The sequence below is a fragment of the Octopus bimaculoides genome, chromosome 7 (assembly GCF_046866305.1).
Source record: "Octopus bimaculoides isolate indiv1 chromosome 7, ASM4686630v1, whole genome shotgun sequence".
Taxonomy (NCBI): Eukaryota; Metazoa; Mollusca; class Cephalopoda; order Octopoda; family Octopodidae; genus Octopus; species Octopus bimaculoides.
Window position 1 is genome coordinate 26,460,147 of NC_142934.1, and position 15,000 is coordinate 26,475,146.

General features: G+C 39.3%; 1 protein-coding gene across 8 annotated transcripts in view; it reads right to left on the reverse strand.

Moving 5' to 3' along the window:
- LOC106867396 (uncharacterized) overlaps positions 1-15,000 on the reverse strand; it is a 214,674-nt gene that overhangs the window by 32,231 nt on the left and 167,443 nt on the right. For 7 of the 8 annotated variants that reach the window (XM_089355046.1, XM_089355040.1, XM_089355041.1 and 4 more), the window contains 2 exons: positions 12,376-12,450; positions 6,513-6,593 (listed from right to left, as the gene is read on the reverse strand). In XM_089355046.1, coding sequence (XP_089211172.1) covers positions 6,513-6,593; positions 12,376-12,450 — 156 coding nt within the window. The remainder of the gene's footprint in view (positions 1-6,512; positions 6,594-12,375; positions 12,451-15,000) is intronic. The other variant, XM_089355047.1, reaches the window with a different exon arrangement.

Consider the following 15,000-nt stretch of genomic DNA (forward strand, 5'->3'; position numbering starts at 1 on the left):
CTAGATAGATATGACAAAATAGAGTGGGGACCCTCGATAGACAGCTGTAACAATATAAAGAATGGATACTTGACTGATTTGACAGAAAGACAGCTGTGCTTATTTATTTCACCCAGGATCTTTCGAGCAGCATGTTCAAGGTGACGGCGCCGTAGGTGGTTCGCCTTGCGCACGTCTGTTGCAGTTGTCCGTGCGCATTTTCGGTATGTGCGCATTTTCGGTACGTGCGCAGGTCGGATCGTGGAGCTCTGTGTGCATCACTGCAACGTCGGTTTCGTACGAACGATTCGCACGCACTCGGTATAGGAGCAGCCTCTACACAACGTTCTGCTGCCGGTAGTAGCTTCTCGCCTGGCCCTTCTCAGTCGCGTATCCATTTTCCAAGTGTTCAGACGGCTCGCACGGTTTCTCCGAGTGTGCTCTTTGCCGAGTGTCCGAGATGGCGGGTATGTTCACTGTGACATAAGACAAATATGATAAAATAGAGTGGCGACACTAGATAGCTGTGACAATATCAACTGGTGATAGCTTATAGATGTGACAGGAAGACAGACTAGCTTACTTATTTCACCCAGAGTCTCTATTTTATTAAGAGCCTTTATTTCAGACAGGGTTACTTATATCTATCTGAAATACCAAAACCTATAGTCTCTGTAACAGAAATCGTTCTGATTCATACAAATGAAATTAACTCAGACAAGGAGAACCTTACATTACAGCGGCAGTCCTGTAACGGACTGCCGCTGTTCATACAACAAATAAACAAAAGAATACTTGTAATAATCTGTTTCATAAAATTATTCAAGTGGTTTAATCTACTAGACCACTTTTCCAACACTCGCTCTCCCTATAGTAAAAATAAATCAGGATAATGATGGTGATGGTGGTGGTGGTGGTGGTGGTGGCGGAGGTTGTGGTGATAATGTTTTGTTTTTGGTGGTGTTGCTGCTACTGATGATAATGGTAGTGGTGGTGGAGGTGGTGGAGGTGGTGGTGGTGATGACGATGATGATGATGATTATGACGATGGAGATAACGACGATGATGACAGCATATCATCAAAATCGTCGTCGTTGTTGTTGTGGTCGTCGTCATCGTTATCATCATCATCATCATCATCATCATCATCATCATCATCAACATCGTCATTACAGTACTGCTAAGTATTAACTCCCAATATCAACAACCGTATCATTATCATTAAGAAAAATAAAATAATAAAAGACATCGACATCACTAACAACAACAAAAAGATAAGCAAATAACAAATACAACTACATCAATGCTACCACCACCACCACCACCACCACCACCACCACCACCACCACCACCACCACCACCAACAACAACAACAACAACAACAACAGTAGTTTGTAGCGTATTGTAATTCAAGACAATTATCGTTGTGAGTGCAGCAGCGCCGTTAAAAGTTGTTGCAGCCATATTTGTTTTGTTTTTACGTTTTGTATCATCGTCTTACAGTATCTTAGCAAAACTGTAATGGAGGACTATAACAGCAGCAGCAGCAGCAGCAGCAGCGACGACGACGACGACGACGACGACAACAACAACAACGAGAACAATAACAACAACAGCAACAACAAGAACTTTATCAATAGGAACACTAAGATTAATAACAACAGATGCTGCAACAACAACAACAACAGCTGTACCGAAACAATAAAAACCACAGGCACAACCACAACAACAACAATAGAAAAAAGTACACCAACTACAACCGCAACAGTTACTAAACGAGCATAACAACCACAACAGCATCCGTACCCCAAACTACTGTAACCGTAACCTTAGGAGGGGCAGAAGTAGATTGAACAAAACGTACCAAAAATTAAAGATAAAAGAAAAACAATAAAACAAACACGCATATAAAATAAAAAATAGAAATAAAATAAAACAAACAGATGACCAGAAGAATCTCAACGCTAACAGCAACAACCACAACAACAAGACAGCAACAAGACAGCAACAATATTAACAACAATAACAATAACAAGGGCTGCAAATGTAGTTTCCATAGCAACAGCAAAACTACAACAGTAATACCGACAACAGCAACAATTATAGCATTAAGAAGGATACTAACTGCAGAAGTAATCACAATAACAATCGTAGAAAAGAAGATGGCGCAAATGCAGTCTTAATAAAAAAATAAAAAATAAAAAACTAACGAAGCAGCCGAAGAAGAAGAAAGAAGAAGATGAAGAAGAAGAAGAAGAAGAAGAAGAAGAAGAAGAAGAAGAAGAAGAAGAAGAAGAAGAAGAAGAAGAAGACAATAAAAAGCCAGAAAAATAGCAGAAAGCTTCACAAAGAAAACGAAAAGAAGAAAAGCAGGAGAAAGAGGAGGAGGAGGAGGAGGGATTGAAGGTGTGTAGAAAAAGTCAGCTGTATCTTACAATTATTATACCAAAAGTGTAAAAAAACCCCAAAACAAAAACAAAGATACAAAGTAACAATATAGAATCCAATATGTCCGTACACGTTATTTGCTGTAAGGTAATAGAAAAATGAAGTGTATAATGACTGGACAGATCTATCAATGACAAATAGAGCATTGACCAACGTCATATTAATTGATATATCTATCTAGGTTCCTTTTTGTCCATCGTCTCCATTTTTTCATATGTGTTTGTAAAGGGTGTGTATGAAGATGTTGACTTCTGAAGTGTGTATGTGTTAATGCGTGCAAGTGAGAGAATGTTTTTCTTTTATGAAGTGTATGTATGTTTGTGTGCAAGAGTATACACACACACACGCGCACACACACGCGCGCACACATACACACGCACATAAACATACACATACACACACGCACACACACATACGCGCGCGCACACACATACACACACAGGCGCAAGTATGGCAGTGTGGTAAAAAGTTAGCTTCGCAACCACATGGCACGTTGGAAAGTGTGTCTTCTCGAGTCGGCCAAAGCCCTGTGAGTGGATTTATTTTTATCTGATGATTACTCTATCTATGAAAGCGCTAATTTAATTTTATGAGCATTACGAAATATTTTTCAATGTTAAAATACTATAATGAAAAACGTGAAAACCAGATTATGCTTTAACTGATATTTTATTCTATAGAAATTCACACAAATTGGAATATATATATATATATATATATATATATATATATATATATATATATATATATATATATATTTTTTTTTTTAAAGTCTGTCATACCGGCCATGACGAAGGGAAATAGCCCTGAAACTCGAGTCGCCTTTATATATTTATATTTATATATTTATATATTTGATCCTTTATATTGAACACTCAATATTTCATCTACATTCAATACTTTCTTTCATGGTGCCATCCATTTTTATTTTATTTTATTTTATATTGTATATTGTATATTATATTATATATTATATATTGTATATTCCATATTCTATACCCCACATTAGTTCTGCAGGAATATAAATAAAACATAAAAAACAGACAGTGTTGGAACTCTTTTAAACAAAATAATATATTCCTCTATACACAATCATACAAAAACCCACCTTTTTTGTATTTATTTTTACTCGCATATATATATATATATATATATATATATATATATATATATATATATATATATTCCAATTTGTGTGAATTTGTATAGAATAAAATATCAGTTAAAGCATAATCTGGTTTTCACGTTTTTCATTATAGTATTTTAACATTGAAAAATATTTCGTAATGCTCATAACATTAAATTAGCGCTTTCATAGATAGAGTAATCATCAGATTTCAAATGTGTTTAATTGATAGTTGAGTTAAATGCTCCAACAAGCTGAATTTTTAGAATACAGGTTTGACCAATCCGCATGCAGTTTAAACATCACGGTTTGCCAGGCGGACCGATAATTTGTTTATAATCATATGCTAGAGATATTTTTTAATCCACATCATTAACCGGTTGTTATATTATTGTTGTTATTTCCGTTCAAAACATTTGAACATTTTAATATAGTTTATGGAAAGGAAAAATTAGGAACATTTTCTGATCACATGTATCTATATGTTCGCTCATTGGAACTTGGCAATCATTGGTGTTCCGGATTTGTTGTCTGTGGACTCGTGAGTATTCCGATAATGCATTCCCTGTCTCGCCTGTATATAGTTCCTCGCAATACGGGCATTTAATGCAATAGATTAAATTTCTGGTTTTGCTGTTCATATCTGCTTTTGCGAAAATTTGTCTATTTTTTGTTCTAATGGAGCTACCAGTATGTATGTATTGACACGTTCTACATATGTAATATATATATATATATATATACATGTAATATTTTGGACTAATGGGTATGTGTCAATTAGTGTGCTTATGTGTTGAGTAAAGCACTGGTGATCCAGACTGCAAAACTGATGCAACACGATTTGATGCACAGCATCCCACCCATAAGGGACAGTCGCAGGATGGGTCGAAACGATCGTCGTACAAAATAGAGTTATACCAAATCCATCTTGTTTCCTTAATCGATTATATATATATATATATATATATATATATATATATATATATATATATATATATGTATGTATGTATGTGTGTGTGTGTGTGTGTGTGTGTGTGTGTGTGTGTGTGTGTGTGTGTGTGTGTGCACTGGGTGCGGTGAATAAACTGGCTTCTAAATTACGCAAAAATGAAAATAACACTCACATCTCATCTTAAAGATATATTTACCAAAATTACATAAACGTATCTTGAAATACTAAAGAGTAAATTTATTCAATAAAATCACCATTGGCTTCAACCACGGCCTCCATACGACTTCGGAATCTCCTGCAACTCTTCTGGATGGTCTCCTTGTTTAAATGAATGCTGCCATAATCCTTGCCTTCAGTTCATCTTTGGTGTTATAAGGTGTTTTGTTGATCTCTCGCTCAACTGCGCCCCACACATAATAATCAAGGAGTTTTCAGTCTGAGGAGTTAGGTAACCATATGTTAGGGGAGATGTGGTCGCGGAAATTGTTTGACAGCCATGACTGGGTTCTCCTGCTTGTGTGGCATGGTGCAGAGTACTTCCAGCAGCCACCCTCCTGACCCAGGGCAGCGCTACCTCCTCCAGGCACTTGATGTAGGCCTCCGTGTTGAGTCTGAAGCCGTGTGGGAAGATGAATGGAGGCATAACGTCCCACCACTAGTGATCACTCCAAACACCATGATGTTGACGGGATGTTTGATTTTTATCACTCTCGGTACATGTCCTCAGATTGACACCCAAACACTCTGAAATGTTCGTAATGGAGCTTCCGGCGTGAATGCCAAACAGGACAGCATGCCCTTTCCAAATTTCTGGCAGAGTGAATTGCGTCATAGTGGTATTCTTCTTACAAACGGTCCCCAACTGACCCGACTATACTGTGTGGTCGACAAAATCAAAAACAAACAATGCGTATGCGCGAAATTAAAAATGTAAAATGGCGACAATTTACCCATCGCACCCTGTATATATATGCACATAATACATACTAAACATTTAAACATTTCTTCACGAGTTCATTAATGGAAATCTCGTCGCCGTAAACGACGGAGAGCCAGTTGTTTCTGTAATTAGTCGTGTTCGTACTGGTGATGTGAAGTCAAACTTTGCAAGATTGATGCTGAGGCATATTCAAATTCCCCAATAGCTTTAGTTCGTGTTGTATATCTATAGATTTCTCATGAATTCAACACACAGTGTCCGGCAGAAAACATCTCCCATATTTTACACGACTATTTGTGTAACCCGAGTGAAATTAGGTAGGTGGTAACGGGGTCTTCCTGTGGCTACAAGTTTATGATTTTTTACAGAGTTTGGGGCTCGTGCACATCACGTGTTTCTTGTTGAAACATTTGTCAATCTGTAAAATATTGTATCGTTTTTTTTGTTGCACCCTGTAGATGTGTTCTTTTTCCATTAATCATCACCATTAACTTAACAGATTACCTGCATTGTTCATATTTTCTTTACTCTATCCCAAACCATTATGTCTGGATGGTTTACCTTACGTTTTATTGCGGTTTCATCAGCAACATTTTAGCATATTTATTCATTGGTGTGTTTCTATGTTGCGGTAAACTGTGAAATTTCCATGGGTGTGTATCATTGGTTACCAGTCGGAGAATATTTTCTGAGCAGCTCCTTTTTCACCTCATATGTGTATTGCCTGATGTATATATGTATATATGCACGCTCGTGTGTGTGTGTGTGTGTGTGTGTATATACATGTGCGTGTGTGTGTGTATGTGTGTGGATGCGTGTGTGCATGAAAATGTGTATATGTTTATTTCACATATATACATATATGCATGTATACATGTTTATCTATCTATCTATCTATCTATCTATCTGTCTGTCTGTCTGTCTGTCTGTCTGTCTGTCTATCTATCTATCTATCTACATGCCTGTCCGTCTGTCTGTCTGTCTGTCTGTCTGTCTGTCTGTCTGTCTGTCTACCTTTACAACATACAAACAGAACAGTGTTGTGTTGATGACCAAAGTACACTTACCGTGTGGTGTTTGTCCACAGCGGCGACAACCTTTGGAATAGTTTTATCATCATCTCTTGCTCTTGTCTCTGTTGTTGGTACCTGATAAATTAGAAGGAAAAACACCATCTTTATCACTCTACATTGTCTCCTCCACTCCTCCCTCTGCTCACCACCACCACCACCACCAGATCAACATCGAGTAATACGACTAGGACCAGATATAATTGTCACACATCAACATCACCATCACCCAAATACCTACACAACACCCCAGAATATTACTACACTACTATCCATCCATCCATCCATCCATCCATCCATCCATCCATCCATCCATCCATCCATCTCTCCCTCCGTCTATCTATCTATCTATCTATCTATCTATCTATCTATCTATCTATCTATCTATCTATCTATCTATCTATCTGATGCGCTACATCATAGAGCGGGTAGTTAAGGAACCTGGCATGGGTGGGGCCCTGATCAATTTAGATCAATCGAAAGCTTTCGATAGGGTAGACCATCAATACTTGGAGGCTGTCCTCATAGCGGCCGGCTTCGGTCCCATTTTCCGCGGCTGGATGGCTGCCTTGTACAGAGGCATCCGTTCGGTAGTTCGCGTCAATGGGCATCTATCAAGACCCTTCGACATTGTACGTTCGGTCCGTCAGGGATGCCCCCTCTCGTCGCTTCTGTACGTGTTGACTCTCGAGCCACTACTGCGGAAGCTATGGACGCTGAGGGGCATCCCGCGAGAGTTGGGATGCGGGACGAGCGTGTCGGCATACGCGGACGACGTCACCGTCATAGTGTCTAGCCAAAAGCACATCGATCTTGTCGGCGAGACACTGAGAGACTACGAAGCGGTAACGGGAGCGAAAATCAACCGGGATAAGTCAGTGGGCTTGCGGCTCGGCACCTGGAGAAGCAAGCCCATGCCGTCAAGCAGCGCCTCCGTCGTGGGACGTTGGACTGACGGTCTGGTTGAGTTGCTCGGGGTCTGGTTTGGTCCAGACCTCCAAACGGAGAAGAACTGGGACGAGATAACGAGAAGGGTGGCCACTCTAGCCCGGCAATGGGCCGAGAGGAAGCTTTCCCTAAAAGGTCGGGCGGAGGTGGCGAACACGTACATCGCGTCCGTCATCTACTACCGCCTGACCGTCGTTCCTTGTCCCGACCCTACCATCACCAAACTGGAGCGCATCCTCTTCCGCTTCTTGTGGAAAGGAAGCGTTCCGATGGTTAGGCGATCCATTTGCTGCCAACACCCGTTAAAAGGAGGACTGGGCATGCCGTGGTTGATGATGCGCAGACACGCGCTGAGACTGCGACATCTCCGGCTCTACGTAGACAGCGGTGAACAGGTGTGGTCACCGTTTGTGCGGCGCGCTTTCCCGCAGCTCGTCTCCATGACCGAACTGCAGTCGTGGATCAAGAAGAGGCTGAGGAAGGGCGAATGGCACCGCGAGTGTCGCGTTGCTCTTCGGCAACTCCAACAACCCGGGTCAACCTTGAGCGACTGCATCACAACTAACGCATTCTATAGTGGATTAGTGGAGGGAAGGTACGACGACGATCTCGGGGCGAACCTGGGCGTCGACGAGGAATACCTGACCCGCCTGTTTAAGACGACCTTCGGACCGGGACCTATGGACAACTTCTAGAGATCCCTGGCCTGGCAGTGCTATCGAGAAGCACTACCCGTTCGGGATAAGCTCTACAGGCATGGCTCAAGAAACACAGGGCCGACCTGTCCGAGATGCGGGCAGAGCGACGAAACCGTTCTGCACGCACTCGTACAGTGTCCCACCATTTCCGAGCTGTGGGCTTACGTCGAACAACTTCTATCGCGTGTGGGACGAGTCGGTCTATCAGCCGAGTCTATCGTGAATATTGTCGCGCCTCCTTTTAAACGGGAAGGAAGAGCTATTTTCATCGTACTTGTGGCTATGGCAAAAGAATGTGTATGGTGGACGCGTCTGAAAGGTCTAGAGACAAAGACTTTCCTCTCTGGGCAATCTCTCATCAACTTCTTCAAGTATCACCTGAAGAGGAAGGTGAGTGTAGAAAGGGAAGTCTTGTCTAGTGAATGCTTCAAAAAAAGATGGGTGAATGTAGCAAGGATGGCATGTGTGAACGACGGAGCCATCTTGAACATAACCCTATGAACTAGAAAAAAATCCAGGAAAAAAAACAAAACAAAAAGGCAAAAGAGAGTCACTTACTGTTATAGTTTCTTCAATGACAATATTGACCAAGGCTACCGTGGTCTTTTCCGTAGGCTTTTTTTTTCACGGCTAAACCTAAACTGTCCTCCCCTCTTTTTACACGAGAACATTACTGTGTGATACACGATCCCTATTGATCGCTTTTTTTTTCTTTCTTCTCGATCCCTTTTGATCGAACTCCCCCCTTTTTCTCTTCCTACGATCCCTTTTGATCGACACCCCCCCTTTTTTTTCTCTCTTTCCTTCCCCCTCCCCAAAAGAAAAGCTCTACATTGTATTTGTCCCATCTTTGTTGAGCCCTGTGTGGCTAATAAAAGAAATGTATGTATGTATCTATCTATCTATCTATCTATCTATCTATCTATCTATCTATCTATCTATCTATCTATCTATCTATCTATCTATCCAACCGCCCACCCGCTCATCACTCACCCACCAACCATCCATCCGCCTGTCTGTCTGTCTGTCTGTCTGTCTGTCTGTCTGTCTGTCTGTCTGTCTGTCTAAATATTTTTTTGGTTTTGGCTATATTGTTTTGATTAGTTGAGCATAAATTGCGAGATCGAATATCGTCTACGGCACGTGACACGCACATTATGCAAGGTTTTAAATTTCAGTATGACCAAATGACATTTGTAATTACTATTTGCAATAGTTTACACAGACGCGCGCACGCGCGCGCGCGCGCACACACACACACACACAAACACGCACACACAAACACGCACACACAACACACACACACACAAGCACACACACACACTTGCACGCATATACACTCTCACTCTCATACACTCATACATATACATGCAAGCGCACACATACATACCACATACATGCACTCTTACGCACATCTATAAACATGCCCACAGACATGCACTCGTATGCAAAGGCACATCCACTTACACATACACACAAACACATAGACATACACAGACGCAATAACACATACACACACAAATATACAAAGATGCATACAACTGGCACACATACATACACAGAGAAATATACATTGATCCATACATACGCACATGCACGTTTATACACACATGTATTCGCGCGTATAAAATCTTGATACTAACGCTTACCCACACTCTCTTGTCCAACGACTGTTCCTCCATAAGTTCATTACAATAAACGTCCCCACACCCGCATCATACTACGCTACACCAAACTTGACACTCGCCAGACACTGCAACATCGTCATCATACCACCACCACCACCACCACCACCATCATCATCATCACCACCACCACCACCACCACCACAGCCGCCGCCACTGCCATTACTACCACAATCAGGGTCACCCCTCCCGCAGCCACCGGCCGCCACCACGATCACGCCGTGAATAAAAATGGAGATATGTTTTAATGAAGAAATCAACTAGAAATTTAATATTGAAACAATTAACTACACGACGACGACGACGACGACGACCACCACCACCACCACCACCACCAATAACAACAACAACAACAACAACAACAGCAGCAGCAGCAGCAGCAGCAGCAACGACAGCAACTACGACGATGACAACGATAACATTAACAGTCATAGCAAGAATGGCAGCAATATTATCGTCAACAATCTGGCAGCGTCTCTATATGGTCGTTTGATTTGTTAGAAATAGCAGTCTTAAAAAGAAGGATGTATTGGACAACGTAGTCTCGGAAATACAAAAGCGAAAAGAAGAAACGAGCAAAAAAAAGAAAAAAAAAAGCTGATGGAACAATTATGGATGAAATGCGTCTGATCATAGGCCTACTTAATCAGGACTGGCCAGGAGCTAAACAACAAAGACGAAAACGACGACGATGATGACGATGACAACGACGACGACAACAACGCTGACATTCAACAACATTCATCATAAATCATCGAGCCGAAAAGATAATTCCCTACGTTGTCTTTTGACATGGTAAAAACAACAGCCAAATATCGCCTCAATCATATCTTAGCATCTTAAAAGCCTGAAGGACACGTTACATTTGGTAGTCTTAGTTGAAATAAGGTCACGAAAATATACACGAAAATATTCTCAAACACCGAAATAATGATTAACCAACAATGCATAGAGATTTGACTGGTCACTGAAAAAAATCTTTAGAAAATGTGTCACATATTCATCTATTCAATTGTCATTACTGAACATTTATTTTCATTTTATCAGTATCATATCTACAAAACATGCATTTTCTTAAGGCTTTTCTAATAGTTTTTTTTAAATAAACAAATAAGATCTCTGTGTATTTTAATTTGTTTGTGAATATTTTTGCTTATGTATTGTCACGCTGCCTTTCTACTTCCGACGTTTGCATTTGAATAATCAATAACACAAAACTTAAATCTCCAGCTTCTCATACACGCGCGCACACACACACAGACACAGACACACACACACACGCACACAGACGCACACACACACATACACACACACACACACACAGACACACACACACACACACACACACACACACACACACACACACACACACACACACACACACACACACACACACACACACACACACACACACACACACACACACACACACACACTCACTCACTTTAAAATGTAGAGGTAACACGCGAGTAAGTAGATATTTATGGATAAGAACGAAAATGCTACTATTTTAAAATTAGGTACATTTAAATTTCTTTGTATAAATACATAAAAACATGTTTTTGTTTTACATGTTTCGGTTGAACGTTTATTTTATTAATAATCTTTTTTCTCTACATATTTCATTTAAGTACATATATTTGTTAGGGTTTATAAACAACCGAAGCATGTAAAACAAAAACATTTTTATTATGTACTTATATAAAGAAATTTAAATGTACCTAAAAAGTAGCATTTTCGTTCTTCTTTTTCACACACACACACACACATATATATACGCACACGGACAATTATATATGCATATACATATACGTGTGTACATACGTGTATCTATATGAATATACATGCGGTTACCACGACGAGGGTCTCAGCTGATATGACCAACGGAACAGCTTGCTCGTGAAATTAACGTGCAAGTGGCTGAGCACGCCACAGACACGTGTATCCTTAACGTAGTTCTCGGGGAGATTCAGCGTGACACAGAGTGTGACAAGGTTAGCCCTTTGAAATACAGGTACTACTCATTTTTGCGAGCTGAGTGGACTGGAGCAACGTGAAATAAAGTGTCTTGCTCAAGGACACAACGCGTTGCTGGGAATCGAACTCCCGATCTTACGATCGTGAGCTGACTGCCCTAACCACTTAACCACGCGCCTTCGCATATGTACATACACATGTACACACATATATTGAAACGTACACACGCACACATATACGCACACGTCGCATGTTTTCTTTAAGCAGGTATGATTGCATTAAGCGATGCTTGCATTCATTCCTGTGTTCAGACAGGAAACTGAGATTTGAAGGACATTTGGCTGTTATTTCTAGCAGATAGAGAAACCACGTAGATGTTCCTCGCTGGATCTTCCCTCCCACAATTACATTAAATTATCAACCTCACCATATTGACGCGGCCTGCAAATCTGACGTTTACTGTTTCGCCCCTTTTTGTCAAATCTTGAAAAAAAAAAAAAAAATATATATATATATAGTGTTTCGTTGCTTTTTTTTAATGTTATATTTTACCTGGTTTGGCAGCTGGGTTTTATCAGAGACATGATGTTGCTGACGGAGAGAATCAGTTGATAACCCATCAGCGATCTGCAAGGAGAGGTACACGACAGCAATCAGTTATGCAACTTAATATCGCTTTTGTTGCGATTGTGTGCGACAGTATACAATACATTATATATATATACATATTATTTCGCGGATATAACTACATCCTTTCGTTGTTTACACCACCTGTCCTCGTCTGTTGTTGTTTTTTTTTCGTAAATTCTTCCATATATATATATATATATATATATATATATATATATATATACACACATATATACCTTCATACATGCACATGTATCAAGCATTCAATAAGTGCAGAAACATAGAGATCCACTGACAGAAACTGCTGTTATACGCAATCGCATATAAATACACCTCTTTTAAAATACGCAAAAGAAACAAACGTACGAACAAATGAAATTAAACAGAAATGCATAGAACAAGGAATCTCAGAGCATAGACAGATTTTTGAAGTAAAATATTTAAATGCTGTCCTACTTACGAGACAACAGATTCATAGATTCATAGATTCATATATACACTTACACATGCGCATATACATTTAAGTAATATCAATACATACATGCAAGTATATGCACATAAATACATGTACATTCTACCTTTTCGCATATATACGTGCATACACAGAAGAAAGAAAAAGAAAATTCCAACAGTGCGATCGTGAAGTATAACATGAACCAACATCAACTATGCTCTAGGCACACGCCAGGATTACGTTACGAAATAAATCTCACAAACGTGTGCCACATGCTTTCACTTTTTAAGTCCTAGCTCAGTCGTCTGCCATTTTGTTTTTGTTTATACGCAACCATGAGAATTTCTGAAAACTTGTATATTACTCTTAATTAAATGTTTATGCATTAAATTTTTGTCAGTTTTTCTTTATAGAGTAACTGCAACATTGATTAATATTCACTATCAATTTACTGAAGACCTCTTAGAAGTATATCTACATGCATTCTGTCTATGTACTTGTCTGTCTATGTGTTTGTCTGTCAAAATCTAGGTACTGGGTTTTAAGAGACAGTGAGAGATAAATAGATAGATAGATAGATAAAGAAAGGGAGAGCGGGAGAGAGAGAGAAGAAGAGAGAGAAGATAAGAGGAGAGAGAGAAGAGGAGAGAGAGAGAGAAGATAAGAGAAGAGAGAGAAGAGGAGAGAAAGAGAGAGAAGAGGAGAGAGAGACGGAGAGAATGCACATAGATATATTTAACGTTTACAAAATACTTTGTAAAATCATTAAGAAACAAACAAGACAGCTTATCTCCAGTAATTTCTCAGGTCCAAAGTGAACACTCAGTCAATGAATCGAACAAAAATAGTTTAGTGGTAAAGCACCAAATTTCTTGATGATTGGATGTGAAGGTAGCGGAGCCTTAACACATGAAAATGGAATATATATATATATATATATATATATATATATATATATATATATATATATATATATATTGTTCAAAAGAATTCCAACACTGTTTTTTTATGTTTCATTCATATTCTTATAATATTAATGTAGGATATAGAATATATAGTATATATAGTATATATAGTAAAATGAAGTGAAGTATTGATTGTCTTATTGAATATATGAAATATTGAATATCAAATATTAAAGGACTAGTATACTTTCTTGCATTTTAGCAGTCTTCAAGGTCCCGGGTTGTGACAGGAATGTTATACACACTATATATATCGTTGCTAGTATGTTAAACTGTCGTATGTCCAACTTTGGCCAAATGCGTTTTTTTAAATATTTATTATTTAGCCTGTTCTTTTGGTCAAAGTATCGTACTTCCAGCTGCTTCAGATGTTAAGATATCAAAAATTGTCGAAGTGTAGTACAGCGGTTTTGCTATGGAATGGTGAAACTAGATTTTCGTTCTCTGAAGAAGCAACGTTTTGGACTTACGACACTTTTGCATAATAACAACGATACACACACACATGTTATTTGCAAGTATATATGATATGCATGTATAAATGTATACACATTATATGCATGTATATATATGTACTATACATACATATATATATATATATATATATATATATATATATATATATATATATATATATAAATGAATATATATGTACATATAAGTATATATATATATTTTTGTGCATATGTATATATGAATGTATGTATCTGCAAGCGTATGCACATGTCTGTGTTTAAATGCGCATGGTATACACTCACAGTCGTCAGATCGTGGTTTCAATTCCAAGATCAGACCAGCGGTGCATTGTGTTCTTGACCAAACTACTTTATTTCGCGTTGTACATTGCACCAGTCCACTCAGCTGTCAATGGGTAACCCTGCGACAGACCTACGTTCCGTTAAGGTGGTAAGTTTGGCCAACCCGCTAAGACAGCGGACTGACGTCATTCGGAAGCTAAGACGATTCAAGGGACTGCATTTATGACCAGCGATATCTAACAACATCTGATAATCTGATCGATGCAGTGGTATATATGTGTGTGTGTGTGTGTGTGTGTGTGTGTGTGTGTGTGTGTGTGTATGTGTGTGTGTAATATGGGACATTGAAGATTGCTTAAATGCAAGAAAG